This window comes from Tamandua tetradactyla, chromosome 4, assembly GCF_023851605.1.
Source record: "Tamandua tetradactyla isolate mTamTet1 chromosome 4, mTamTet1.pri, whole genome shotgun sequence".
In the NCBI taxonomy this organism is placed as follows: Eukaryota; Metazoa; Chordata; class Mammalia; order Pilosa; family Myrmecophagidae; genus Tamandua; species Tamandua tetradactyla.
The window spans coordinates 64,304,260-64,331,914 of NC_135330.1; the positions used below are offsets into that span (position 1 = coordinate 64,304,260).

The 27,655-nt window shown below is 42.2% G+C and overlaps 2 protein-coding genes across 6 annotated transcripts in view; one reads left to right on the plus strand and one right to left on the minus strand.

The window, feature by feature from the left end:
• RASSF5 (Ras association domain family member 5) overlaps positions 1 to 3,105 on the plus strand; it is a 69,112-nt gene extending 66,007 nt beyond the window's left edge. For both annotated transcript variants that reach the window (XM_077157614.1, XM_077157615.1), the window contains one exon: positions 644 to 3,105. In XM_077157614.1, coding sequence (XP_077013729.1) covers positions 644 to 796 — 153 coding nt within the window. In that variant the 3' untranslated portion in view covers positions 797 to 3,105. The remainder of the gene's footprint in view (positions 1 to 643) is intronic.
• Positions 2,426 to 26,385, minus strand: EIF2D (eukaryotic translation initiation factor 2D). 4 transcript variants are annotated; one of them, XM_077157611.1, is made up of 16 exons: positions 26,135 to 26,385; positions 25,026 to 25,216; positions 23,869 to 23,952; positions 22,672 to 22,762; positions 20,032 to 20,139; positions 17,884 to 18,137; positions 17,270 to 17,387; positions 15,497 to 15,542; positions 14,970 to 15,073; positions 14,703 to 14,852; positions 13,196 to 13,285; positions 12,272 to 12,367; positions 9,554 to 9,674; positions 7,455 to 7,629; positions 6,581 to 6,644; positions 2,426 to 5,679 (listed from the first exon to the last, which is right to left on the minus strand). In XM_077157611.1, exons 1-15 carry the CDS (start codon positions 26,188 to 26,190, stop codon positions 6,601 to 6,603), a joined length of 1,728 nt encoding a protein of 575 aa, XP_077013726.1. In that variant the 5' UTR covers positions 26,191 to 26,385; the 3' UTR covers positions 2,426 to 5,679; positions 6,581 to 6,600. The 4 variants fall into 4 exon arrangements, with proteins under 4 accessions (XP_077013726.1, XP_077013727.1, XP_077013725.1 ...); XM_077157612.1 differs by lacking the exon at positions 6,581 to 6,644 and adding an exon at positions 25,772 to 25,927 and having other exon boundaries at positions 26,135 to 26,384; XM_077157610.1 differs by lacking the exon at positions 6,581 to 6,644 and having other exon boundaries at positions 26,135 to 26,384.
• Between the last annotated feature and the right edge of the window lie 1,270 nt (positions 26,386 to 27,655).

A 27,655-nucleotide genomic window follows, 5' to 3' on the forward strand; every position in this document is an offset into this window, starting at 1 on the left:
TGCCTTCTGTCCTGCAAGGCCAAGTCCCTTTAGGCCAGGCCTGGGCCAGCCAGGCTCTCCAGAGCTTCTTAGATTGTGTTATCTCCTTAACTCCTCTTTCATGGGAAGTTAGCTCCCCTAATACATGGTAGATGAGAAAAGAACCTAAGAAAAGGTAGTGTGATGTGCTCAGAGTCACATGGCTGCTGAGAGGTGGAGTTAGGCTTAAACCTGGGTCCCCTGAGCCCAAGTTCAGCACTGTTCCACCTGCCCGCTGGGACCTGCATCTTGGCAGCTTGGAGTTATCTTGCCATAACAGACAACGGGAGCAGGACAGCAGGATGCCTGGGAGGTGGGGGTGGGGAGTCCAGCATCACTGTCCAGATCTTGGCTGCTACAGAGAAAATATTGATTCTTTAAATAGCAACATGGTTCATAGATTGGTGGCTCATGGTCGTAAGATGCCAAGATTTGAAAGTTTGTATCTAGTATGACAGAAAAGTAAACCTCAAGCTCCATAGGTTGTATCTGTCTATTCAGTAACAAGCTGTATGAATAACAGGTACAAACTGTGACTATGGAGGTGGCAGGGCCCCTCAGGTCATGTCAAATTCTAACCAGTCTCCTGCCTATGCCCCCCACCTCACTCTCTTTCGCTTCACAGTGGGATGCCTTCTCCATCCCCGAGCTCCAGAACTTCCTAACAATCCTGGAAAAAGAGGAGCAGGACAAAATCCAACAAGTGCAGAAGAAGTATGACAAGTTTAGGCAGAAACTGGAGGAGGCCTTAAGAGAATCCCAGGGCAAACCTGGGTAACCTGTCCTGCCTCCTCGCCTCCTGACGCCCTCGGATTTATTTTTATTATTAATTATTATTTTGCAACAGACACTTTTTCTCAGGACACCTCTGGTGGGTACACTTGTACTCGCCCAGCAGTTCTAGATGTGGCACAGAATGTCTCTGATGGAACAAACCCTTGTGCAGGGGGCTGTCCCTGCCTGCTCCTCCAAACTGTGCCCCTCTGCAGACTCTACCAAGGGATCAGTACTCACGCTGAAAGAACAACTGTTGTCCTCTATCAATGTGCAGGCCTTTCGCAAACCAAATAGTTGCCTCCCTTGTCACCAAACTGGACCGACCACACCAGTCTGCGAAGATTTTAGAGTCAAGAGCTTTTCCTGGCTTTTATTCTTCTTCACTTTCTCTTGTTTTGCCACCCACAGTACCTTTATTTATGAGTCAAAAGGTGTAACATATTCCTTTAGCAGGACTGGTTTAAACCCCTGAAAGCAGGATAAAGTTCATGAAAGGGTCAGTCCCACTGCCCCTACGGTGCCCATTGTTCATGCTTAAGGGAAGCTCTTAAAGACACTGTACTCAGAAGCTCAGGGCAAGGAGCACCAAAGCGGAGAATGGATCAGAGATTTCCAGAGACGCTGCAGCCTGCCCAGGCCTGGACCCCCACTGCCCAAGAGCGCGTATATAAACCCAGAGGCATACAGCTGCATGTGTACGGTACCCAGTCCCAGTGACATTTTTGTCAATTGTTTTTAAGTTGCAAATTTGAATTTAATATTGCCATTATCCTCCTGTTTTTCCACCAAAGAGAAATCAGCCATTTGCCATTTTAGAAGTCTCCTGCTGAGTAAGAAAATCAGACAGTAAAAGAAAGCCAAACGCATTGCAGAGAAACATGTCATAAGCTGTCTCCAGTCTCCACCACTCCCCGGCCCCTGGTCCCAGTTAGGGAGCAGAAGAGGGCCTGGGCTACCTTGGTTTCCCCTTGGCCTCCAGCACTGCCTCCCTCCTTCCACTGGGACTCCGGAATCTCTAGGTGCTGCCAGAGGCACTGCCTTGATTATAGAGTGGTGAACCTCCAGCTTGACCAACTTGGATTCCTTTCAGTTCTGAAGCCGAGGCCACCCCCTGGCACCGCGCTCACTCGGACCTGAGAGGAAACAGTCCGTGGGCCCCGCCTCCCCTTTGACCTCAGTGCCTTTTTGTTTTCAGAGAGAGACAGCAGCAGGGCATGTTTGCTTTAAGTTCTACTGCTGGTTTGCTCTAGCCAGGAAGTGGACAAGTGGCATTGTGGGAGACAAGGCCAAGGAGAGCCCTCACTCCCGTATGGGGCAAGGGTCACAGACCTTCTTCCATCTAAGTCTTGGGCTTTGACATCTAAGAAGCGAGGTCAAAACAAATTGACAGGGTGGATCAGATTCCTGTGCCTGTACCACTTTGAACTAGCTCCTCGTTTAGGTTCAAACTTAAAAATAAATTAGTCACACAAGTCAAGCAAGTAGTCAGGACTGCAAAAAACACTCTAAGACAGAGATAAAAGGACTTTTAATTTTCAAATCAGGGTGGTTTCTAATCCTGCCTCTGAGAGACCATTTCTTTGCTGTCCTTTGCTTTCCCAAGTCCTTCTTGGGTTGGTTCAAGCCCAAACTTCTTTGTGTAGCCTCAGAAATTCCCTCCCTGACCCGTGCTGAGCCCACACTGCCCTGATCCCAGAAGGAATGCTGACCCCTTGTCATATAAACTATGTGAAGTCTTCAGAGCTGCAAAAGCAAGATGAGCTAGCAACTCTCAAAAAGATTTTTTCAACCACAAAACCGTGGTTATCTGCCATCTCATGTTCAGCCTTATTACTTCTCTTCCTTAAAAAAATCCCTCTCCCTGCTGTATACAAAAGGCAGTGGGTAGAGAGTCAGTTTCCCTTCATCTTGCATGTCTCTAACATTAATAGAAGGCATGGCTCCTGCTGCGACTGCTGTTGAATGCTGCTGAGAACCCTCCTCTGATGGGGATGGCTATTTTATTTTTCAAGAAGGAAAAAAAGAGTCATGTGTATGTATGACACAAAGGCATATAGCTATATATAAAGAGACAAGGGTGTTTATGAAATGAAAAATTCAGATTTTATCTAAAGCATAGTTAGACCTATGCTGAAGTTTAGCCTCTGTAAAAAACATGTATCAAGAATCCCTTCCCTCCTAGAGGTGGGCATAACTGCTGGTAGTGCCTTCTATAGTGTGTTACTCAGTGTGTGTTTAAGGATATTTTCTTTTTAAATGTCTTTCTTATATAGGTTTTAAAAAAAAGTAATAAAAGCTTGTGGCAAGTGATTCCTTTCCTATTGAGATTTCTTTCCTACACTTCACCATCTTAAGGAAATCGGAAGTTGGGGAGGGAGGGTGAGGACAGAGACAAGCACACACTTCTTGGCAAGGTCAGACTTTGCCAGTCAACATGGAATGAAGGCTACTGTTTGAGTAATTGTGAGAAAAATCGTCCAAATGCTTGGGGGGGGGGGGGGTTTGCTGTTTAGGTGATCGGCTATTTCACATGTCCACTCAGCTAGAAAAAGGGGCTTATTACAGAAAGAGATATTAAATTAGAAAAGAAGAGAGGCTTTCTGCTTTCTGGGGCAAAGGATGATTAAACACCATCACAGGCTACTAAGGTAAGCAAGATTCCTCTATTTCTGGAAACATTTTGAACAGGGTAGATAAGAATGTGTCTTTAAAAGTTTGCTTCACCTGGAAGAAGAGGCTGAAATCAGATGACCAAACAGTCCTTTCACTTTAGCAGGATCTGACTTCCAATCAAAGGAACATCTCAGTAACCATGGAAAAAAACAAAGTCATTCAAAAAGAATTTTTGGCAGCCTTCCAGTATTGATCATACAATGCAATGGATGGGGGCCCACGGACTGCAGGGGCTCCTCAGAGCTTATCCCTGTGGGAGAGAACACCTTATCCACAGCCATTCTTAAAATTACCCAAGAATGGGGTACATCTGTAACATTTGTTCACCTAGACCTCCAGGAAGTACAAATTTTAATAATTTTACCAGAGCCCGGAAATGAACCAATGTTTCAGCTTTTCATTTAAGCTCATTTGGTTACAGCAGGGATTAGTAAATTCAAAATTCTAAGTTTGGCCTCAATATAGATAATTTGGCTCAGAAAAAAGAATCTACTATACAGCTTAACTCTTACCTGCCTTCTTTACCTACACATGGTGGTGTTCACAAAGGGGAATTCTGTCACCGTTACTGGAAAAAATCACTCAAAGCATAGGTCTTGACGGCACCGTTTCATAGTAGGATTCTAGGTTATGCCACAGTTCAGAGCTCATGTCTCATGTTCATTTTAGACCTGGCCCCACCATCTACTAGCTTTGTTTCTTTAGCAGGGATTAATTAACAAGGCAGAACACAACCTATCCGAGACTCCAATCCCTGCAAGATTGTGCAAAACAAATCACATTTGTGAAAAAACTCATATTACTAATATTCATGTAAGGACCTTATTTCATCACTACAATATATATTGCACTCCCTCAGATAAACTCTGGCTGCCCAAAAGTTTGTTGTAAGAGAATTCTGTATGGAGTCAATTTCTAGAAATCCCTTTCCTGGTTCCCTATGCTCATGCCAGGAAAGACAGGATTAGTGAAAGTAAGGCATTTACCTACAAAGTCAAGACGTGTTCTGGGCCTAATCGAGAGAAGGTAGCGGCACTGTGCCCACATTTTCATACCCAACCCTTTCTTCCTTTCCAATCAGAAAGGCCTGGGTGTGTGGGAGTGACTTTTCTTTTAGCTACAGTTGTGGATGTTTTCTTTTTCAGTATTTCTTACCTAAGTTTTAAAAAAAAGTGAGATGAGAAAGAAAAAATGAAGTGAGTTGAAGTATAATTGTTTCATGATGGTAAAACTAAAGAGCTTAAGGAATTCAGCTCAGCTCTGAATCCCTCCCATGGTACAAGGAGAGCTTTGGTTATGGAAATAACATCTATGAACTGAATAGGGACTGCAGTAGTTGTGGACCTTTTGGGGTGGAAGGGACCTCTCTCAGGAAAATGAGCATACGAAATCTTACACCTCATTTCAGGGAGCTTGGGGACCCTCTGAAGACCAACTAAAGATCCCTTCTATGAACCTCAGGTTAAGAGGTTTGGGTCTAAAGCAGGCGCGTGATACATATGACTCTTCAAGGTGACAAAACTATTATCTCGGAACAATATCACAAATTTACCATTGCTAGTGGCCATGTGCCAAAGAAGGTTCATAGTCATACAGAAACCCATGTCCTACGGTATCTTTACTGCATCTTATTTCCATCTAAATTCTGCAATTTAGGGCCACTCTGTTGTCCTGATTGATGACAGAGAACAGCTGGGTTCTGTTTTCTATCTGAATAAACCTTTAGAGATGTGAAGGAACTATTTTTGGGCTAGGAGGTTAATTAGGTAATAGGAACAGATGAGCAAGAGGCTGTGGAATATTTGACAGGGGGGGTTTATAATAAACAGAGGGCTCATGTGCCTGAACTTCAAATGGACTGTCCTGCCTTGAAACCAGGAGGGACAAAATCATGAAAACACATGAATGGAAAAGACATTCCACTCCTTCCATCAATTTAAAATGCCTCTGACTTTAAAATTCAGTATGACATTTTAGCTAAGTGGAGGAAATAAGAGGGGAAGTCAGATTTAGATTAGAATAAAAATTTATTTTTGTAAAGAATTATATTTTTTTATTTGCAAAAGCTGAAAATACTTATATAAATTACCAGCCCAGAGCTTAGATTTCCACTGACTCCACCGCATGGAACAAGAATCCATCACTTTTTCTTGCCAAGCTTGGGGGCCTTTTCTAGGCCTTGGACGTGTTTTCGAGGTAGCTGATACTCTTCTACAATCCAAAAGCAGAAACTCCTCAGTGGGATGGCCCAGGGTTCCTATTTTATTGCCCCTCCACCTCCTTCTTGCCCCTTGTCTCATAATCTCACTCCCTAGCCCCAACCCCCTCTGGGTCCCGATTCCACACAGCTACCTCCTGGCCCCTCTCAGGCCCACAGCATGCTCTTTGCTGTCAAGCCTCTGTTTAAACAATTTCCATCATGCAATCTGCTCTTCTAAACCCAAGTCAAAACTCCACTTCTCAGGGCAGCCTCCTGGGATGGACATCTATCCCTGTCCCTCAAGGCTGAAGCATATATTTCATCAACTTTCACACTGATAGCTATTTGCTAAGTATACTTCAGGCATTTATAATTTTCTCATGAGAGAGGTGTGTGTGTGTATGTGTTCAATCACGTTTGTCTATTGTCCTCTATATTTCTTCTCAGCACCTCCTATGGGATTCTTCTTATAAAGGGGCTGGGTCCTTTATAAGGACCCAGTTAACTGCTGGGTCCTGCCTTAGGCCATAAACAAATCTTATTGAGCATTTACTGCCAGACACTGAGCATGAATGAAAAAGACAAGGTCTCTGCTCTCAAGAAGTTCAGTCTGCCAGGAGGTTCAGACATTAGAAAAATTAGCCAAGCTGCAGACACTAACTAGAAATATAAACACAACTGGAAACTGCTACATTAGCAATTTTTTTTTTCCCCATGGGCAGGCACCAGAAATCGAACCCAGGTCTCCAGCATGGCAGGCGGGAATCCTGCCATTGAGCCACTGTTGCACTGCCCTACATTAGCAATTTTTAAAATTCTAATTTAGGAACACAGGAAAAAATGGGACATGCTTTGAGACCAGCTTCATTTGACCCCTAAGCTGGACCAATGAGCCCTTCAGGTCAGGCTTACCTGGGTCGTGGGAGGGCATCTTAAGCACAGGAAAAAGCACACAGTGTGAAAGTGCATGATATATCTGGGGAACAGAAAGGAGACCAGCATGGCTGAGGCCTGGCTTGGGGGAACGGAAACTGCTGAGCAGCCCGAATGGAAGAATGGGGTCAATCTGGGAAAGCTCTTGTGTGTTAAGCTTGGGTATTCATTCTGCAGGCACTGAAGAGGCATGAAAAGTTTCTAACAGGGGGTGATGTGTTTGTTTGAGAAAGCTGACTCAGGCATTGATGAGGAAGATGGTTTGAACTGAGCACAAACTGGGGGCTGGGTAGCCAGAGCTGGTAGAAAGAACTTAAGACCCTGGAGTCTAACAAATCAAAACTGAGAGCCCAGCTATAGTACTGGGCTCAGTACTATAGTCAGATGATCTCAAGGCAAGGTACTAAACCTCTCTGAACTTCAGTTTACTCATCTGTAAACTGAGATGATGGTTTCACAGTGTCATCGTGACGACGAGAGATCATGCCTACAAAAAGCCCAGCAAAGCACCTAACACAGTGTGGGTGCTCAACAAATGTTTTCATCAAAAGGGTAGAAAGGAAGAAAGTTACTCTAATAGAAGATAGCACTCAATTTAGGGTCAAATTTGGCTCCATCTCTTGCTAGCTTGCAAAGTTCCTTATTATCTCAATCTCATTCTCCTCATCTATCAAATGGGGATAATAATCCCATCGTACCTGTCCCACAGGTCTGTGGAGCCTGGGATGGAACAGCACTTGATAAAAACTTTATGGCAATATATAAATATAAACTGGGATTATGATAACTTGTTGGCAGAAAGATTTTTGCCAAATTAGACCAATGCCTCTGCCTCTTCAGAGGAGACGCTCACCAAGCAATAGCCGGCCAACATGGTGAATCTGGTTCCCCTGGATCTGGACCTGCAGGCTGTCCTTGGATCCGGGGGCAGCAGAGACAGTGGTGCTGGCCTGGCATCGCTGCTGAAGGATGGCAGCCACCGAACAGGGGTCCAGACCATAGGTCTCCAAGTTCTGGACCACGGTCACCTGTAAGGGGGGCGGTCAGGACAGAAGACTGATGGTGAGTGCAGACATGTCCCCCCGACATATACCTCCAGAAGGCCTTCTGGACAAGAGGCCTCAGCAGCCTCCTTACCCCTCATGTTCTCTGACAGTTCACCTTGCCTCTAACCACAGTACTTTCTCATTCAAATAACTCATTTTGTGCTTCTAAATTGATTCTACGCTACCCAAATATGTGTTTTATTGGGTGGGACAGATAAGTAACAAAGCCTTTAAAAAAAAAAGTTATTATGGAAAACGTAAAACATAAATAAAAGTAGAATAGTATAAAGATACCCCATTGCACCCATCACCAGTTTCGACAACTATCAACTCATGGCCAACCTGATTCCTCTATATCTCTGTCTACTCCCCGATCCCATATTACTTTAAAGCAAATCCTAGATATCAGATCATTTTGGCTATAAATATTTCAACATAGATTGCTAAAAGATAAGGTTTTTTTTTCTTAACATAAAAACAAAACCATTATCATACCTAAAGATAAATTAACAGTAATTTCTTAATATCATCAAGTATCTGGTCAATACACATGCAGTTTTCTATTATTCATCAACTTCACAAATAAGTATGTGAGCTTGAGATTAAAAAGCAAAATGATACTTTTCAAAAAAACAATTCTGCCCTTGTTGCTTTAAAACAAATTCTCTCTCATGTATGACTAAAGATGGTAAAGTGGGGTTTGGCGGAGAGGGCTATTGTCAATAAAGTTTATTAAAACTGAGGCTTGTCAAGGAATTCCATACCTACAGACTCTCAGACTCAACAGGCAATTTGCAGTCACATATATTCCGGCCCTCTACCTGATGCACGAACCCCTGCTTCTACCCTCCCGCAACAAATGTTCACCTAATCTTTGCTTCAAGACCACCAGAAAATAAAATCATTTTGTGAAGCACCAATTACAATTCTGTTATTATTAATAAAACTTTAGTGTTTAAATAAGCCAATATATGTAGAAATTGCTTAGTACAGTGTCAGCACATAATTAAACATTCAAGAAATAACTGCTGTTGCTTCTGATTAAGGCTATCATTATTGGCTCTCATGGGCCAAGTGCTTATATGCCAAGTCCTGTTCTCAGTGCTTCACCCATGTTACTCCTTCATTTGATCCTAACAATGCCCTACAAGATAGGAACTACCTGCATTTTTCACATAAAGAAACTCAGGCAAAAATATATCGAGTAACTTGCTCAAGGGCAAGCATCAAGGAGAGGCTTAATTTGAACGCAGGTTTCTAGTCCCAAAACCCATGCTTTAGCAGTACATTACTAGAAAGCTCTTCATTTTGGATCAATGTCTGTCTTCCTGGGAATTCCATGCAATGATCCTATTTCTGTCTTCTCAAGGCATACAGAATAAGTGCACTCCCTTTCCAGAGGACAGCTTTTCACACCATTTGAGGACAGATGTAATTTGTTCCCTATGACTTCTTGTTGCCAGGCTAAGCACACTCAGTTCCTTCAGCAATTCTTAAAGTTTTTTTTCATTAAGCAAGGCCCAAGAGATCACAGAATTTGCAAGAGCTAAAAGCCTGAAACATACCTCTACGAAAAAAAAAAACTAAATTAAAGCTTTGCTTACTTTTGGAACCAGGCGCTAGCAAGTTTCCTACAAAATCCTAAAGAGCAGTGATGATCTCCAGCCCAGTCACACAAACATAGATGTTTCATCAACAATCTTTGAGGTATGTAAGGCCAGTCTAAAAATCTCAAGATTATGTTACAGACTAGGACCTGGAAGGGCATTAAATTACCACCCTCACGTGTCCTTTTTTTTTGCATGGGCAGGTACGAGGAATCGAACTCGGGTCTCCGGCATAGCAGGCAAGAAGTCTGCCTGCTGAGCCACTGTGGCCTGCCCCTCATCTGTCTTTTTAAAATTACCTTTTTATTATAAGTTCTCTTTGCTAGGGTGATATCAATTGGATAGATTTTCCCTTTCTTCACAATGGGCTCTTGTCCAGGAAAGGTCACTTGATAGGCAGGCTGCAATTTTTCCAAACATCTGAAACAAAGGAGTTAATGAGTTGAAGAGTGATAGAGCAATTTCCTCATGTCCCACTACCAGCAGGCAGCTAAGTCTAAGCTGGTCTTGCAGGGCTGTGGTTTGCAACCGGGGCTGTAGTGGACTCAATCAAATCACCTAGGAAGCTGTACCCAGGACCAACTGAATCAGAATCTTCGGCCATGAAGATTTTTTAAGGCTCCCCAGGCAATTTCAAAGTACAGCCAAGGTTGAGAATAGTGATACAATAAAGGGGTCTTCAGTGGCTTGAATACCTGGAAACTGCCCATTTTGCTGGTGTCCTGAGAATCTGCCCAGTGCTTTATGGAGATTATCCTACCTGTGTCAATAATTTAGCCCTCCCCAGCCTGCTGCCTCCAAGAGCTCCCTTCATAATGTAAACATGTATCAAATAGTGAATCACCTTCCACAAGAAATCTCTACCTTTTATCTAACGAAATTTTCTCTCACCATCATATAAACTGGAGTTGGCAAACTTCTTCCATAAAGGACCATAGAAAATATTACAGGCTACACGATCTCTGCTACAGTCATTCTAGCCACTGTAGCCCCAAAACAGCTGCAGACAATGGCTGGGTGAGGCTGTGTTCAAATAAAACAGCCCATGATCTGGCTGATGGGCTATAGTTTGCCAACTCCTGATACAAATTATCATCGATTATGGTTCTGAGGGAAAGAAGGGATATCATAAATTCTTCCTTTGAAGGTTTTAAACCAATTCCCCCCACCAGCCTTCTTTTTGCCTCTAAAACTTTTTGAAGTTCTTATTTTTAATAAATGTTCCTTCTCTTTTTCCCTCTTAAGTTCTCCTATATGGTAATGACTCAAATTGTGCCAAATGCCCTCCACATCAGAATTACCATAGCCTGTATTTGTAGGTACTGACATGGTATGAATTATGGAAAGAAAATCAGAGACTAACATTTTGACACTTTTATAGTTTAATGTGGCAACTAGGTGAATGAACCTTGAGGACAATATGTTCAATGAAATAAGCCAGAAACACAAGACAAATATTATTATGCCTCACTAATATGGATTAACCATAATGTACAAACACTAAGTCTTGAATTTGAAAGCACAGGTTATCAGGTGAAGGACTACTGTAAAGGTTCCTAGATTATATTATAAAGTCACATCTATTCCAGAGTTGTAACTGTGATTTCTAAATTCTGAGATGCTGAGCTATTTGTGTATAACCTAGTTGTTCCCCAGAACTTCAGGTACTTGTGCGATGAGAATCAGAGCTAGAGTTCTACGGCTATGAAAGTCAGCCATTACCCCATACAGCAACTGTTAAAAAAGCTGAAAAAGTGATCAGATTTCAACCAGAGATATCATGAAGCTGATCTGGATAGGACTAAAGTAAAGCAGACTAAAGGGTAAAGGATGATAATAACTCTATTTTAAAGAAAGAGATGTTTATTTGGTACAAAATTTATATTTTTGTAGCATACTATCTAATTTATCTTATATGGTCAGTTTATTCAACCACCATAAATACAAGGAAACTTGAATACGGAGTGAGATCCTGTTGGTTTGTAGAAGTTGGTGTGATACCCTGAAACATCCCAGGGTAATGTGGGCAGAAGATTAAAAAGTATTTGCAAAGTCCCGTTGAGGATAAAAGGTGTAAATATTAAACTTCCCTACCTGGGCAAGACCTGATATATTTACAAACATAGGGGACTGTCAATTTGATGGGCCAAGCCCTTGATCTTGGGGCTTGCTCTAATAAAATTATTCCTGCAAAGGAGAAGCTAAGCCTACTTATGATTATACCTAAGAGGCACCTCTAAAGAACCTCTTTTGATGCTTAGCGTGGCCTCTCTAAGCCAACTCTGCAGGTGAGCTTATTTCCCTGGACCCCCCCACCCCCACCCTGTGGGATATAACTCCCAGGGGTGTAACTCTCCCTGCCAACATGGCAGCATGGGACATGACTCCTGGGGATAAGCCTGGCCCTGGCATCTTGGGATTGAGAAAGACTTCTTGACCAAAAGGGGGAAGAAAAATAAAACAAAATAAAGTTTCAGTGGCTGAGAGATTTCAAATAGAGTCAAGAGGTCATTTTGGAGGTTATTCTTATGCAGTATACAGACATCCCTTTTCAGCTTCTGATGTAGAGTGAAATATCTGAAACTGCTGAACAGTGTAATCCAATAGCCTTTGATTCTTGAAGATGACTGAATTACTCTAGAGTTTTTAAGCTATGACCATGTGATTGTGAAAACCTTGTGACTGATACTCCCTTTATCCAGTGTCTGGACAGATGTGTAAGAATAAAAAAAGACAAAAAAATAAATAAATAAGGGGGGGTGGGCATGAGATATTTTAGGTGTTCTTCACTTTTATTTTTACTTTTTTTAGAGTAATGAAACTGTTCAAAAATCGATTGTGAAGACAAATGCACAGCTATATGATAATACTGTGAACCACTGATTTACAATTTGGATGAGTATATGGTATGTGAATATATAATATATCTCAATAAAATTGCAATAAAAAAAATCAGTGTGATAGATATTAAAGGCAGGTGACAGAAAAGTTAGAGAGGGCCTGCTCAACCCTGTTACCTGGTCAGGAGACTATCCCATGGAAGCTTCGGGACTACATGCTGTTCATTTTTCTCTAAGATGCAGTCACAAAGGATGGGATCCAGTTTCACAAGGCTAAAAAGAAAGAAGCAACAACAAAACCCAAGACTCACCCCTTCTGACCCCAGGGCCAACTCAGGGTTCATCTCTATACAGGTCCTTTATATGGGCATTCAAAAATCACAATCAATTATGGGACCATAGTCCATTCAGCAGTGCACCCTACAGACGGAAGGTGCGAGCACACTTTCCTAGGAGGAGAAGCACGCGGTGTGGGGGAATATGGAGTGAGGTAAATCAGGAGACCAGGTTTCTTGGCTCAGTTCTGCTACTAACTAAAAATCTGACCACCAGTATTCAGCTTTCTAGGCTCCATTTCACAGTAGTCTAGGAAGGAAGAAAGAGAGGAAGGGGATAATCTATCAAATTAGGGCATTAGATTAGGCCAGTAGTTCTCAACTTTTCAATCATGAGGATGTCTTTTTAAAGTAAAAAGAAAAAAAAATTATTAATGGACCCCCTTCATTTGGTAGTTGAACTTCTGTATGCATTTACTAAGAAAATAGAGAATACCAAAAAGCCATGATGACTTCAGTAAAATTTTTAAAAGAAATTTGCTTTTTATTCCTTACATCTGCATTTGAAAAACTTAACAGATACGTGTGAGATACTATTTATTCAGTTTTCAGTCACATGTTTACAGCACATGTGGATGTGAACACCTTAGACAATCAATCCAGGTGTTTGCAGACCATGGTCTGGAGAGCCCTAGTCTCGACTGTTTCTGAAACTCTGTGATTTTCTATGTTTACCTCTTTCCCAGACACCCTCCATAATGTGTCTACATCCGCTAAAGATCAATACCTAACAAGACAGGTACAGTTCGCTCCTTTATCCACTCACTTTTTGTTGTCTGCATCAACCAGGTTATTTTTCTTGGCGTAGTTAATGATGATGGTTCGGACCTCACTGCCCTCGAGAATACTCCCCTTCCTAGGTGAGAAGTGACCATGCAGGTTAGTTGAAGCTGTGCCCGGAGACAAACGGCAACTACCCAGACTCTTTCCCTGCTCAGCAGGTAGCTTTCCTTGGCTTTTCAACTTTTATTTTCTCCCCTTTTCCTGACCAAGGTGAGAAGAATCGTGTGAAAAGTAATTACAGGTAGAAAAGCCTACTTTCTGATTTGAACGGTGAATAAAAAAGTATTTACAAAGTCTCCTTCGGGGAATGGCGAGAAAGGGGAAAAATTCAACTTCCCCAAGTTGAATTCCTGATATTCTCACAAGCAGTGGAGACAACCAAAGCAATAGGCTGAGCCCTCAATCTTGGGGTTTGTTCATATGAAACTTAACCCCACAAAGGATAGGTCAAGCCTACTTAAAATTAGGCCTAAGAGTCACCCCCAAGAGAACCTCTTTTGTTGCTCAGATGTGGCCTCTCTCTCTAGCCAACACAACAAGCAAACTCACTGCCTTTCCCTGTGTACATGGGACGTGACTCCCAGGGGTATGGACCTTCTTGCTTTGTGTTGACAGAAATCCTAGAATGAGCTGAGACTCAGCATTAAGGAATTGAGAAAACCCTTAGAATGAGCTGAGACTCAGCATCAAGGGATTGAGAAAACCTTCTTGACCAAAAGGGGGAAGAGCAAAATGAGACAAAATAAAGTGTCAATGGCTGAGAGATTCCAAACAGAGTCAAGAGGTTATCCTGGAGGTTATTCTTATGCATTAAGTAGATATCACCTTGTTAGTCAAGATGTAATGGAAAGGGAACTGCCTGAAAATGTAGAGCTGTGTTTCAGTAGCCATGTTTCTTGAAGATGATTATGTAATGATAAAGCTTTCACAATGTGACTGTGCAATTGTGAAAACCTTGTGTCTGATGCTCCTTTTATCTACCTTATCAACAGACGAGTAAAACATGTGGAATAAAAATAAATAATAGGTGGAACAAATGTTAAAATAAATTTTGATTGAAAAGCTAGTGATCAATGAAAGGAAGGGGTAAGGGGTATGGTATGTATGAATTTTTTTCTGTTTTCTTTTTATTTCTTTTTCTGAATTGATGCAAATGTTCTAAGAAATGATCATGATGAATATGCAACTATATGATGATATTGTGAATTACTGATTATATATGTAGAACAGAATGATCATAAGTTAAGAATGTTTGCGTTTGTTTGTTATATTTTTTTAAAAATTTAAAAATTTATAAAAAAAAAAAAAGAACTTGTTTCACTTAGTTCAGTGAAACTTCCCAGGGGAAGGAGGCTTGAAGCTGGATTTGGGAGAAAGAGAGAACAGGGGTAGAGCAGGTCTTGCCAGTATATGAGAACACTACTCGGGATGAGAGGAATGGCAGGCCAAACACCAAGCAGGCGGAGAAGGGTTGCTCTCCAAAGACTCACGTGTGGCCAGACTTCCGGAAGAGCAGAGTCATGTTGGCTGGGACACAGTAGAGGGATTTTATATCTGGAGGGTGATAGGGCTGTACCCTGCTACCCTCCTGGATAGTCTGGGAGGTTGGGGAGGGCTCAGGTATGACGAAAGATGTGATCCTAAAACCCAGCAGAAGGAAAGAAAACACATTTTATGCTAGGATCTAGGCAATCCCCAGTCCATGGCCCAGGCACCCTGGGGCCAGCTAACCTAGTGACCAGGTCCCCTGCACTCACCTTGGGTGTTTCCAGTCCACAGCCACAATGCTCTCCACCCCTTTGCTCAGCTCCTTCACCTGTATAATCTGCTCCTGCTGCATTTGCTGCAGGAACTTAGAGAGCTAAGCGAGAGAGGGCCGGTGGTGGGGGACTTACCGACATGCGTACTAAGCGCCTACAATGTACCAGGCACCAAAGTAGGCAGGGACTGTGGAAGAGCCTAAGACCATCCCTGCCCTCAGCAAACCAGGAAGTTAGGAGGCTCCCACTGAAGGCCAGCAGGAGGAAAGAGGCTAAAGACTACCTGGTTATACCTTTCAGACTTTAATTGGATATTAAGAGGTCAAAAGGGGTGAGGGGAGCAGGTGCCAACCCAAATGCCTCAGCCCAGGAAGAGTTTGCTTTTTAACCCCTTATACCTGAAATAAAAAACTTCATTCTGGCCTGAGCCCTGTGTAATGGGCATCCCCAGTCTCCATGCTCCTCATGTCATCTGTGCCCCCTACACAACTCTGTGTGGGGATACAGGGACAAGACCTACTTACCTTTTTGAAGCTTGACTTTTTTATGTCCAGTTGTTGTCCTTCAGGGCTGATGGCAGATGGAAAAGGTAAGTTAAGCCAGTAAGCTGTAGTGGTGAGGCCTACCTGACACCGAGAGGACCACCTGTTCCTCAGCCTTCCTTCCCTACATTCAGAAAGAGGCCACTGTTCCAGAACTCTCTGCCCTATGATGGTACCAGATACAGATGAAGACTTTGGGATACTCTAGACTGGTGCTGTCCAATAGAACTTTCTGCAATTATATAATGTTCTATGTCTGTGCCTTCTAATATGGTAGTCACTAGCCAGATGTGACTATTAGCACTTAAAATGTGACTAACACAACCGAGAAATCAAATGCTAAATCTTGTTTAATTTAAATTAACTTATATTTAAAGAACTACACATCACTAGGGGCTACCGTGTTGGATATAGCTCTCGAATCCTCTCAAGCCAGACAACATTCTGTGGTCTCAGAAGTTCCATTTTAAGTCAATCTTTCCAATACCAAGCTTACTGTGGGCAGCCAGGTCTTAGAGCAGGGTTCAGCAAACTACATCCTGTGGGCCAAATCCACCACCTCTACTCATTTACGTATTGTCTATGGTTGGGTCAGTGCCATGACCACAGAGTGGAGTAGTTGTGACAGAGTCTATCTGGCCCTTTACAGAAAAAGTTTGCTGACCCCTGCCCTACAGCAATTAGTTTTAGGAGACCAGATGTTCCTGATGAAAGCTACGATCTTTTCCCCTCTCTAGAACTTACATCATTCAATTTGTGGCACACAATGGCGCTGGGATTCATAGAGAGACTTTCTAGAACCTACCCCAGACCTTTCAGAACCTACCCTCCATCCTAGAGAATATTCTAGGACTAAAGGCCTCACCCCCTTTTATATGTTACTTCCAACCTGGAAAGGTTAAGATGAATCATCATGTGTTCCACCATACGCTCCAAATCCCTCATTTGTACAGGATGCCTCGAAGAAGCCCACATGTAAATTGGAAGGCTTTTTTTTTTATGTATATCAAAGCCACTTTAAAAAAACAGCAAGATTCTCAAAAAGAAAAAAGTTCAGTCACAGGGTAAGAACCAATTAGCAAATCTCCCCACATGATAATATTTACCGAGTGTTTATTGTATGTCAGGCTCTTTAAGCTTTACAATAATCCTACGAGTACTAGAAACTCAGATTGAGAGAACCCTGACAATTAGTTCAAGTCTGTCCTACTCAAATGCCTGGGGACCCGACATTTGAGCTCAGATGGATCGGTCTTCAAAGTCCAGGTTCTGTCTTTCCTGGCGGCTTGTCTCTGGGGATGGGGTGTGTCCTCCTGATACAACCTCATCTGGCCCACCTATTTTTCAGAAGTCAAGGGGAGTGGTGTTAGCTGTGAAAGTACTAGTGGAAGCTTCCAGAAAAAGAGTCTGCCCCTAGGACATTTTTTGTACAGGAGCATGATTCCTGATTTATGAAGAGAGCAGAGAATCACCACGGCAGAGGCAGTGTTCAGAGAACCTAGGATTCTCTGTGGACATGACGCCTTTGGTTTTACAGGAAATTGTAACCCTCCATTTCCTCAATATTCTTTCATTGACTAGAACTGTAAGTTTTTAAAACCCAGGACCCAGTTTATTTGTTTGGTCAACCCTCCACTCTACTCTTTCCACAACATTTCCCTTACCAATCCCCACATTAGCCCTGACTTCTCCCACTGCCACGGAAAAAAAGTGAAACCAGTTCCTGACCCTCATCCATACCCGTCCCTTCCATACCAGCAGGAGAACATGTGGCTTCCAAGGAAAATGCTGGTGAGTAAGGGGAGGTCAGCCTTTTTGACCCGGCACTTCAAAGCATGGACGAAGCATTGCTGTAACAGCTCGTCCATTTGTTCTGCAAGGAAAAGACAAGAACCACATCTTTCCTTAGGGAAGCAGAATGCCTGGTGCATGAGAAGAAAGCTCCTCTACCTAGTTCCACCCCTTCTCCATGCCCTTGGCTCTGAGAGGAGCCCATTCCCAAGTATCAGTTCTCACAGATGCTCTCAGCTACTGAACCTTTGAAGAGGCCTGATGCCAGAGAAGGGGTTAAGTCACAAAGTCCCACCAAGTTAGGACAGTTCATCCAGAGAAGTCAGAGCCAGAAGAGCTCTTAGCAGGCTCTATGGATGGAAATGTTCCAGATGCAAGGGCAGATGGGCACCCAGGAAGACATGACTTATGAGGAAAAAGGTCCCAAGGCAAGATGTCAGAGGGCTGTAGGGCCTCCCTTGCCTCCCCTCCTAGAGCTTCAGTGCCATCTAGTCAGAAGCAGAGTGGAGAACTTATCTCCTACATTGCGAGGAGGGGAGATCAGCCTCTCTCTCCCCTTTCTTCCCAGGGTGATATACCTTGAGGGCTCTTGCTGTCTGGGGTGTCTTGGTTCAGCTCCCCAGCACTAGTGTCTTCTGAGGCTTCCGACAGGGCCTTCTCCTCACACTCCTGGTGAGCCTCCCCACGCTCCTCCTCACCCTGCAGGCTCAGGGGCTGCACATTTCCCTGCAGGGTGGGGTCCGCCTGGTCAGAGCTCTTCTCGTCACTGACATCTGGGGGGTCCGGGGCCAGTGAAGCGATGGAGGGTGGAGAGGACTTGTCTCCAGATTGCCTGGAAAAAGCTCACATCAGGAACACCAAGCAGCAGCCATACCACTCTCCAGCCCTGGCCAAGGAGTCAGCCGGCAGTTCAGAGATCAGAAAAGCCAATGGACAAGAAAGGCCAGAAGAGAAAAGAGAGACTGCTCTCATCTCAATTCTGTTTTTAATTCTGGGACCAGAAAAATTCCATGCCTCAGTTTCCTCATCTCTGAAATGGGGAAAGTAAGTCTTTCTTCCTCCCTATCCCAAAGGAACAATAATATCCTGAGACAGAGAAAGAGCAAAGAAAAAGCAGTTAAAGATAAACCCCCAAAAGTAATTAAAAATAATTAAAATATTTTTAATTAACTGACAAAATTAAGATAGCAAATGCCAGTTTGGTGAAGTGCAAATCTAAGGCTCAGAGCATGTAACAAAATACTGACACCTGCATTGCTCAAGGACTGAAAAAATCAGGTGCTTCTGTGTTCAACCAAAATGCAGTCTAAAAAAAAAATGCAGTCTAACTTGTAATGTAGTGATTAGTATGATTTTATGCCAACAAGCCTTAGGGAGACAGGAAAAAATAAGAGCAATTCCATATAGCAGAGCATGCAGAGACATAAAAACAAAATGCCTTATCTTAGCCAAGATTATATAAATAAACAAAGTTTTAACTAATAACAGAAGCAAGGCATATTTATACTATTAATAGTAAGGCCAGTGGAATGCACAGGAAATTCAGTGGTAGAATGCTTGTCTGCCATGTGGGAGACCGGTTTCAATTGCCAGCCCATGCACCAAACCGCCCCCCCCCCCAAAAAAAAAATATAAGGCCATTCTGATCACGTAAATACTATAAATATTTTTAAAATAATAATAATAAAAAGTGGGGCAAGAGGTTGGCAACTATAGCAACTGCTGATATACGACATGATCTATCACCTGTAACTAGACTGACAGTCAGAACAAGATGCTAGAAGGACAGCAGCTTCAGGTATTTGTTAATACATAAGCTAATGAGGTTGTGTCTCCTTGACCAATATTTGTTAAACAAATAAATGCAAGATGGTGCTAGAGAATATAAGGATAAATCTATACCAAAAGGCCACAACACTTGACCAAAAGACCAGTTAATAAAAACAGTACTTTGAGAAAAGTACTGTTTACTGTTTTCCTACATTGACAAGAAAATAACTAGAAAATAAACTGGTGCACAGCTTTAGAAAAGCAGCTGTTACAATGAGAAGACCTGAAATGTGACAAGTGAGTACTATAAAAGTGATCAGGTTATCACTTTTTTGATTTGGATACAGAAGTGAGAATTCCAGAGCATTCCTCCTGGGGCCAGGAGATGCCTGGAATGCATGCGGCAGATAAGACAAGATTGGCTGGAGCTATAAAAATAGATAAAGAGGGCGGGCCGCGGTGGCTCAGCGGGCAAGAGTGCTTGCCTGCTATGCCGGAGGACCCCGGTTCGATTCCCGGCCCCAGCCCATGTAAAAAACAAACAAACAAAATATAATAAAAAACAAGAAAATGTTTAAAGATGTTTCCCTTTCTTCCTCCCTTCCTTCCTTCTCTGTCTTTCCTTCCCTTCCTCCCTCTCTCTTTAAAAAAAAAAAAAAAAAAAAAAAAAATAGATAAAGAATAGCACCATACTGAGGGGCAGGGTAGATAATCCCTAAGGTCTTCTTCTAGGTCTAGGATTCTAGTAGACACCTAAAACATAATCGAAGTTCTTTCTACTTTCTTGTCCAAAAAATCATTCTCTTCATGCTTGGTAAGGAAATTAAAGTCTGAAGGTCAGCAACTTGCCTAAGGTCATGGCTGGAACCAAAACACTCACTTCTGAATCTCAGGCCCCATACTTCTCTCTTCATCCACCCAAGTTCTGTTTAAAAAAAAAACAAAACAGTACCCACCACAAGTGATCCTGGTAAGTGTGCAGCACAGAGAAGCCCTTTCCCTTCAGGCCTGACATCAGCATCTCAGCTGTGGACATGGCAGCAACTCCAATTGCAACAGGAGCTCTAAGAGGGAGGCCAGAGACAAGGCTTAGGGACAGTCTGCTGGGAGGCACATGTTATAACCATCTTTCCACACAGGTAGTAGGAACTCCATGGCTACAAGTGTCCACTTGTATCACAAAACTAAACTCAGTCCAGTCTCAATTTTCTTTAGGGGATTATATTCAAATACTACTTTGAGAAAAGTACTGTACCCTTGACCAAACATTACCTTCTATAAGTAATTCCGCTACTGAGTTATCCCTGCCTTTGTTTTAGTTCTATTAGGAATTAAACCCAGGAAAGACTTGGAAAAATATCTAAAGTTCCCTTTCTTAATTCCAAAAGCATAAACTGCCCACCTCTGACCTTAAAGAAGGTATAGCCATTCTATAAGGCGTTCAGAAGGGATGTAATCCACATGCTAGAAATTAGCCTGAAGGATGCTATAGTTAAAAGAGAAGATATAAACAGTGGAGCTAACTAGGGAGGTTTTTTGGAGTTGGTTCTTTATAACAGAGCTTGTTCTGCATAACTATCTAAAAACTGAGTGTTTCCAGAATATCAAAAACAACTACATTTATAGTCACTCCCAAAACAATTCCCAGAGCCCAAATGAGTAATCTCTGCCAGTCCAAGGTGACAGGAATGTTGCCCACACATTGCCTGTAAGGACAGGTGCCCACCTGGAAAATGGTGAGAATACAGGAACCCAACAAGGTGGCCTGGGTCCAATAGAAAAGATGCAAGAGCAGAGTTCCAAACACCTGAACTTAAAATTGTTCGCTAAACCTGGTGGCTTCATGTCCTGTGTCTATAGGTCACTTTTTGCCACAGAAACTTTGAATCTGCTTTCTTTCTCAGTTTTTAAAAGAGGGGGTCTTTTCACCCCAGGAGGGTCAATGGCTCAAGAAGTCCAAAGTCAGAAAAACATGCCGAATGTTTTACTTATATTTTTAATAAATCTCCTTGCCACAAGTCACCCCAAGAGCCATCCCCATACAGACTCTAAAGGCTACATTTTTCAGGCCAAATATTCCTATCGCTAGTTTTCTCCAATATTGGATAGAATTCTGGGGTAAAAAATAATGGCAGCACCACTCTTTCCAAATGTAATTTTTGCTACAGGTAAACAAGAAAGGAAACATTTCTAAGTACTTAGTTAATGTACTTGGAAAATAGGATAAGAGTAGTGAAAGTAAGATCTTTAAACAATCTCTCTCCCTCTCTTATAAAGAAGCAATTATTTTCACTCACTAGGATGGACAAAAATAAAAATGACCCATCATATCCAGAGTTGGTGAGAATATAAAGAAATAGGCTCCAAATAGTAGGCTGTTGGTGGGAATGAAAACTGATACAGCTTTTTTACTGAACATTAGAAAATATGGATAATTTCCAACCTAATAGTTCTGCTTTTTAATACATACTCTAGTAAAATATGGCAGCTGTACCCCTAGAGGCATCAATAAGGTACTGCTGATAATAGAGACAAACTGGAGGTACCTCAAAGCCTACCAGAAGAGAACCTTTTCCATCAATCACACAGCACCTAAAAAATCCGGGATATCTTCTGTGCTGATATGGAAAATGTTCACACTAAATTAAGTGAAAATACAATCATATATAGTATAATAGCGTTTATATTTTTAAACACACATATCCCAAATCATACATTTTATATGTATGTATGTGTGTGTGTGTGTATACATATATATATATAATATATATATATTATATATATACATAGTCATTGAAGAAAGTCTGCAAAGCTGCACATCAAAATAATAACAGCTACTTCTAGGAGAAAAGGATTGTGGATGAAGGGATTTTTAATTTTTTCAGAACTGTTCACACAATTACTTAATAAATCATTTCTTAAAAGCAGTGTAGTCATGGTTGGACAACTCTGTAAATATCCTAACAATCACTGAATTGTACACTTAAAACAGGTGAATTTATATGATTTATAATTTACATTTCAATAAACTATTAAAAATATTTAGAGGAGGAGAATGATGTTGGGGGGAAGTCTCTAGGTCATGAAGGACAAGGAAAGACTTAGAAAATGTCACAGGAGACAAAGAAGACATGACAACTAAATACAATGTGCTCTCCCAGTTTGGATCTTGAACAGAAATAGGACATTTCTGGAAAAACTGGGGGACATATGAATAAAGTCCATAATTTAGTTAAAAGTATTATATCACTGTTAATTTCTTAGCTTTGATAACTGTACCATGGTTATGTAAGATATTGCCATATAGAGGAAGCTGGGTGAAGGGTTTACAGGAACTCTCTACACTACATTTGTAACCGTTTTCGTAAGTCTAAAATTACATCAAAATTTAAAGTTAAAAAAAAAAAAAGCAGCAGCAGCAGTAACAATAGCAAATGCACAGCACCCAAATGTGTGGAAATCCTACAACTCTATTCCCCACATAGCCCACGCTCTGCTTCCTCCAGAGAAAAGAAACCATTTTCTCTTTCAATCCTTGTTCACGTGGATTTGGAAGTTGTATTCTCCCCTAAAGGGGTAGCTGGCTGACACAGTACCTGTTCCCCACCAAGGCAATGGCACAGAGGTCGCCCTTCTGTACCTGAGGCAGACCAGCAGGGGGCACCACTACTCCGGGCAGCATCAAATCTGCAGCAAACAAAACAAAAGCATCACAATCCACATTCTGCCTCCATCCAGTTCCTCATTTTATTTCATCCTTCATTTATTCAATTCACTCAACAAAAAATTTATTATGTATCAACTATGCTATTCATAACGCAAAATGAAAAATGGCAACCCAAGTATTAGATTTTTTTTTTAACTTTGAGGGGCTAATGGTTAAACAGAAGTGCCAGGCTAATGATCTAATGATCTACTTTGTCCTATTTCCCTAAATTCAGCTTCAGGTTCAAAGTATAACATTTCGGCAGTTTGCAAAGTACTTTCACATCATTTATCTTATTTAAGCTTTATGACAGAGTCAGAAAGGCTCAGAGAACTCACAGAATCAACAAAGTGAGAGATGTAAGAACACGGAGAAAAACTACATTTTCCAAGTGGATGAACAGACAAACACAGTGGTTATATTTCTTAAATCAGTCAGACCTTCCTCAGGAGATTTCAGCCAACAGCAAGAATGTAATAAAACCTAAACTGTAGGTAGTTATGGTAATATTAGATAAAATAAATTCCTGAAATCAAATATTTGAAAATATTTAGAAACATAGCTTACTGCTATAGCAAAGCTGATATTTGTAAATAACTTACTTGATACTTTGAGAACACACACAGTTTTGATAGTTAATCAAACGATATTTAAGATACTGTTTGATATTTAGAATTCATGTAACTCTGATATCTGTATTTACAGCTTTTTTTTCCTTTCTTGCTTTAATTTTAAATTGGTTTATGACACATATTATACAAACAGGCTTTATGATGCTTACTTAGTACATTTTTTTAACATGCCTATGGATAAACTAACTTAGATATCCATTTTAGGTGGTTAAGATTTCCATATGTTAATTGTAAAAATATTTGTATCTTTATATTTTCCTGAAATCAGGAAAATACTGAGTAATATAGGTCATTACTATAGCAATGCAGATATTTGTAAGAACTTTCTGTTTGATATTTTGAGAACATCCACAGTTTTGACAGCGGATCAAATGGTATCTAAGTTAGTGTTTAATACTTAGAATTTAAGAACTTTGTTATCTGAATAAAAAAAGACTATAATAAGAACTTCTTACCTGCCCCCCCCACGAGCTTCTTGAGTACCAGAGGCCACGTTGTGAAGGTCGGCAGAAGGTCAGGGTAGGACCACAGGGTATACACTGTCCAAAGAGAGACCCAGGAGATAGTAACTACACAAAAGTCATTCCACAGGGGAACTGGCCAAACAAAACACTATGGTCATTTTAATCAGGATACAGAAAAGAAACTCAATTCAAAGCCAGACAGAAGGTCATAAGGGGAGGCCTAAAGAGGTTTCATTCTTAAGCAAGGTAGAGACCTAAGAAACTGGACATCACTTGAGACTTAGAAGCATCTTTTGCTTCACCTGAGAACCGAAGCAGCAGAAAAAGGCCACAGCGGATAAAAGTGAGGGCACAGACCCACTGTGACTTCCATTTACCTCACAAGTAAATAACTAAAGAACAGAGACAGCCTAGAAGAAATGTTGAAACCTTCGCAAGTTTATTATTTTTATTCTTTCTGTGTCCATAGCGATGAGCAGAAAAACCCTTGGAACAGAAAGGGCCTGTATTTGTCTTCATGTACAGAAAGGAAGTGGGATGGGGGTAGGAGTGGCCTAAGGATAATGCATTGCAATGTTGCATCTAAACTTAGAGAAAGAAAAGCCCCAAGGGACCAGTAGATGTCAGTGGCTATGGAAAAGAAAAAAGGTCCCTGGGATCTGTGACAGGAAAGCAAGCAAAGAATCCTGGAAAGCCAGTCAGGACGGATCGAAATACATTGCTAAGACAGGTGAGTATGTGTGTCCTTTCCTTTCAGAGTATCCTGTGCAGTATCTTGAGAAAATCCTGTAGGGATGGTTTCACTGGAGAAATGTTTTTACATGCTCTGAAGGTACACCCTTTTCAAACTCGTGTTCTATCCCCAGTTAACCCACTATAGCTTCCTCACCTATTCCTCTTTCATCTTGGACTTCCATTTGCAACCATCCTCTCCTCCATCTGTATTAGCCCTTTTTCCTTCTCTACTAGAGCAGTTTCTAGTCTTGAGAGAACCAAGTCTAGAAATACTAGATCCACAAAGATCCTTAAGTATGTTACTGGGAGATTTTATACTTGTTTGTTTTATGGGAGACAGGTAATGGAAGAAAGAGAGAGAAGCAGATGTCAGGTAAGGACTAGATATGGCCATCTTCATCCTGTTACCATACCTGTCGGATACAGATTTTTCTCCAGTTCAAATAGGATAGGGTTACCACCCCTCATGTACACAGTCACCGCATCCCCTCTGTGAGCACATAACTTCACAATGTTGAGCTCTTCCTTTCCAGGTACTAACTCAGAGACCTGATCGGTTTCAATGGCGGAGAAAGCAACTGTTACATCAGCCCGAAGCTTTCTCCTGCAGAAAGCACACCAACACCAAGTATGAATGCTGCCGGTCTGATTTCAACAAATACCCACCACTCAGAAACACTCACTATAAAATCATGAGGAGCAAGGGAAAACTGCCTGATTTTTGATGCCCTGTTCTCACACACTCTTTCAAAACAAACATTCTCTTTCTCATCCAGTATGTCTGTTTTCACAGATTCCTGGGAAATGTCTTTCCATTTCACAGAAAGGAAACTGAAGCTGGGTGAGCAACCCCAGTTATCCTGGCATAGGAAAACTCAGCGATGTGGAATGATTCCATGCCTAGCCCTTGGGCCCAGATTTGCTTGTCAAATCTGTCAGCTTATAATAAATAGGACACCAAGGATGACAACTACAGAAAACTGATTTGAAAACTCAACATGCTATCGTTTGTTACACTGTCTTAACAGATTTAGTTCTCCTTACATTTTGTGCCTTATCCTTTCCCACCTCGCTCTCCATCTGTCTCACCTGAAAAGTAATCACCAGACACTTCTCCCCAAATACTTGTAGTTCTCAGGCCCCATGTGCTCTCTCTTACCAGGCTCTACGCTCTTTGGAGAGCAGTGACCCTGTCTGTATTCCTTCTTTTTTTTTTTTTTTGCATCCTCCACAACACCTTGGATAGTCTGCAGTCAGTAAACGCGGATTAAATCATTTTCTTCTTTTTAACCCACTAGAATATCTAAAAGACAGCCTAGGAGAGAAAATAGATACCTTTCTCCACCCACACTCTCGAAATGTGTCTAACCTACCCCTGCCACCTCCGGTCCTTTCCACGACTGTAACGCCGGCCTCTACCCCAGGTCTGCTGGGAGAACCCAGCGAGAACCCAGAGGCCAAACGGGCCCCAAAAGATGTCCGAGTACCACGGTGGGCAAAGCGTGCCCTGTCCCTCCCTCACCTGTCCGATCCCTTGATGGCCGAGTTGGACTTGACCCGAAAGGGTTTGGCAAACATGTCTGCTAGGCTGGCCCGGGGAAGACAAGGAGCACACAGAAACCCGGAGCTGTCAGGAAAGCCAAAGCGCGGCGGCTCCCGGGCCCGCAGCCCTGGTGGCAGCCATGCTGGGGCCCAACTGAGAAAAGAGCCCGGGTGGAAACCCGGGCCGCGCAGCTTCGCGGCTGCTGCCGGTGCGGAGGCCGCGGCTGCCCCTTGTGGCGAGACTGGGAACTGAGGGGGCGGGGCGGGGCGGGCTCCGGGCTCTGTCTCCTCCCCCGCCCCGCCCCTCCCAGCCCAGGTCTGTGCCTTCCGGAGCTGCTCTAGTCTCCAGGTCTGTAGAGACGTGTCGGCGCCAACAGCAATTCAGTTTATTTCCATTCCATCAGCGTGAGATAACACGTAGAAGTTCTGCCAGCTCCCATTCTATTCAACTTAGTTCAATTACGCAATAATTAATTAAACCCTTGTGGTTTATTAAACTTGCAGGATTCTTGAATGCTTTTCTTAAAGGCTTTGGCTTTTAAGATCTTTTCATTTTATTAAGTCAGAGGACTCAGCTAGGATTTTCTCCTCTCTGTTTTTTCATTTCCATGGAGTGATAATAGCAATAGCCAAGAATCACCCTAGCGCCAGATTTGGGAACCCTCCACACATCCCCGACAGGTGAGCAGACTGGGGAGAGAGACTGGGTTTCCCTTTCAGAGCCTGCCATGGTACCCTGGAGGCAAGGATTCCAACATCTGGGAAACTGACCCTTACTAAATTTGATTTTGCATATGAAGACTTGAGAGCACAGTATCTATGCGCCAAGGAAACATCCCAGTTGCTTGATTTGGTGACATAGTTGCACAAAGTGGGAATCCAAACTGGCTGCCCAAAGATCAGCCCTTCTGCAGTGGTTTGCAGCAGGCATCTCTACTCACTACCTATCTTCGAAGGGCACCTAATGTGACCTACATGCCAATCTCAACTGGGGTCCTTCTAAACATCTGACCCACAGGCCTTTCTCCTAGGGTACCCCAGCCACAAGACTAAAATCAGAGAAGCACGGAGAAGGTCAGTACACACACAGCTGTTCCCCAGAACCGCCACCCAACCATGCTTGCCTTGGGTAAGTCCAGACTCTGAGGCTGTTTAACAGAACTGCTGCAGCACAGCCCTCGTGGACACCCCATCCAGGGAACTAAGGTTATTCAAGGGAATACTAGAAATTTCAGGCTGGGCAAACTAGTTAACATAATAGATGTATTGGATAAGAAGAAATGAAAGTCCTATTATTGGCCTTAAAAAAATCTAATAATGACACCTTTGGGGAGGTCATTATTCCGCCTATGACATCATGCCCATATTTTCAACAATTTAGATGAAATGGACAAATTCATTGAAAGACATACATAGTCTGCCAAAGCTCACTAAAGAATAGATAACCTGTATAACACAACATCTACTAAGTAAATTAAATTCATAGTTTAAAAACCTTCCA

What these genes read in the sequence shown, in the direction of transcription:
- EIF2D (XM_077157610.1), bottom strand. Translation starts at nt 26,190, where the DNA reads ATGTTTGCCAAACCCTTTCGGGTCAAGTCCAACTCGGCCATCAAGGGA. An exon ending in ATTGCCTTGGTGGGGAACAG is followed by an intron (nt 20,140 to 22,671) that starts GTACTGTGTCAG and finishes CCTCCCTCTTAG; the next exon opens with AGCTCCTGTTGCAATTGGAG. An exon ending in TTCCGGAAGTCTGGCCACAC is followed by an intron (nt 13,286 to 14,702) that starts GTGAGTCTTTGG and finishes CTTCTCACCTAG; the next exon opens with GAAGGGGAGTATTCTCGAGG.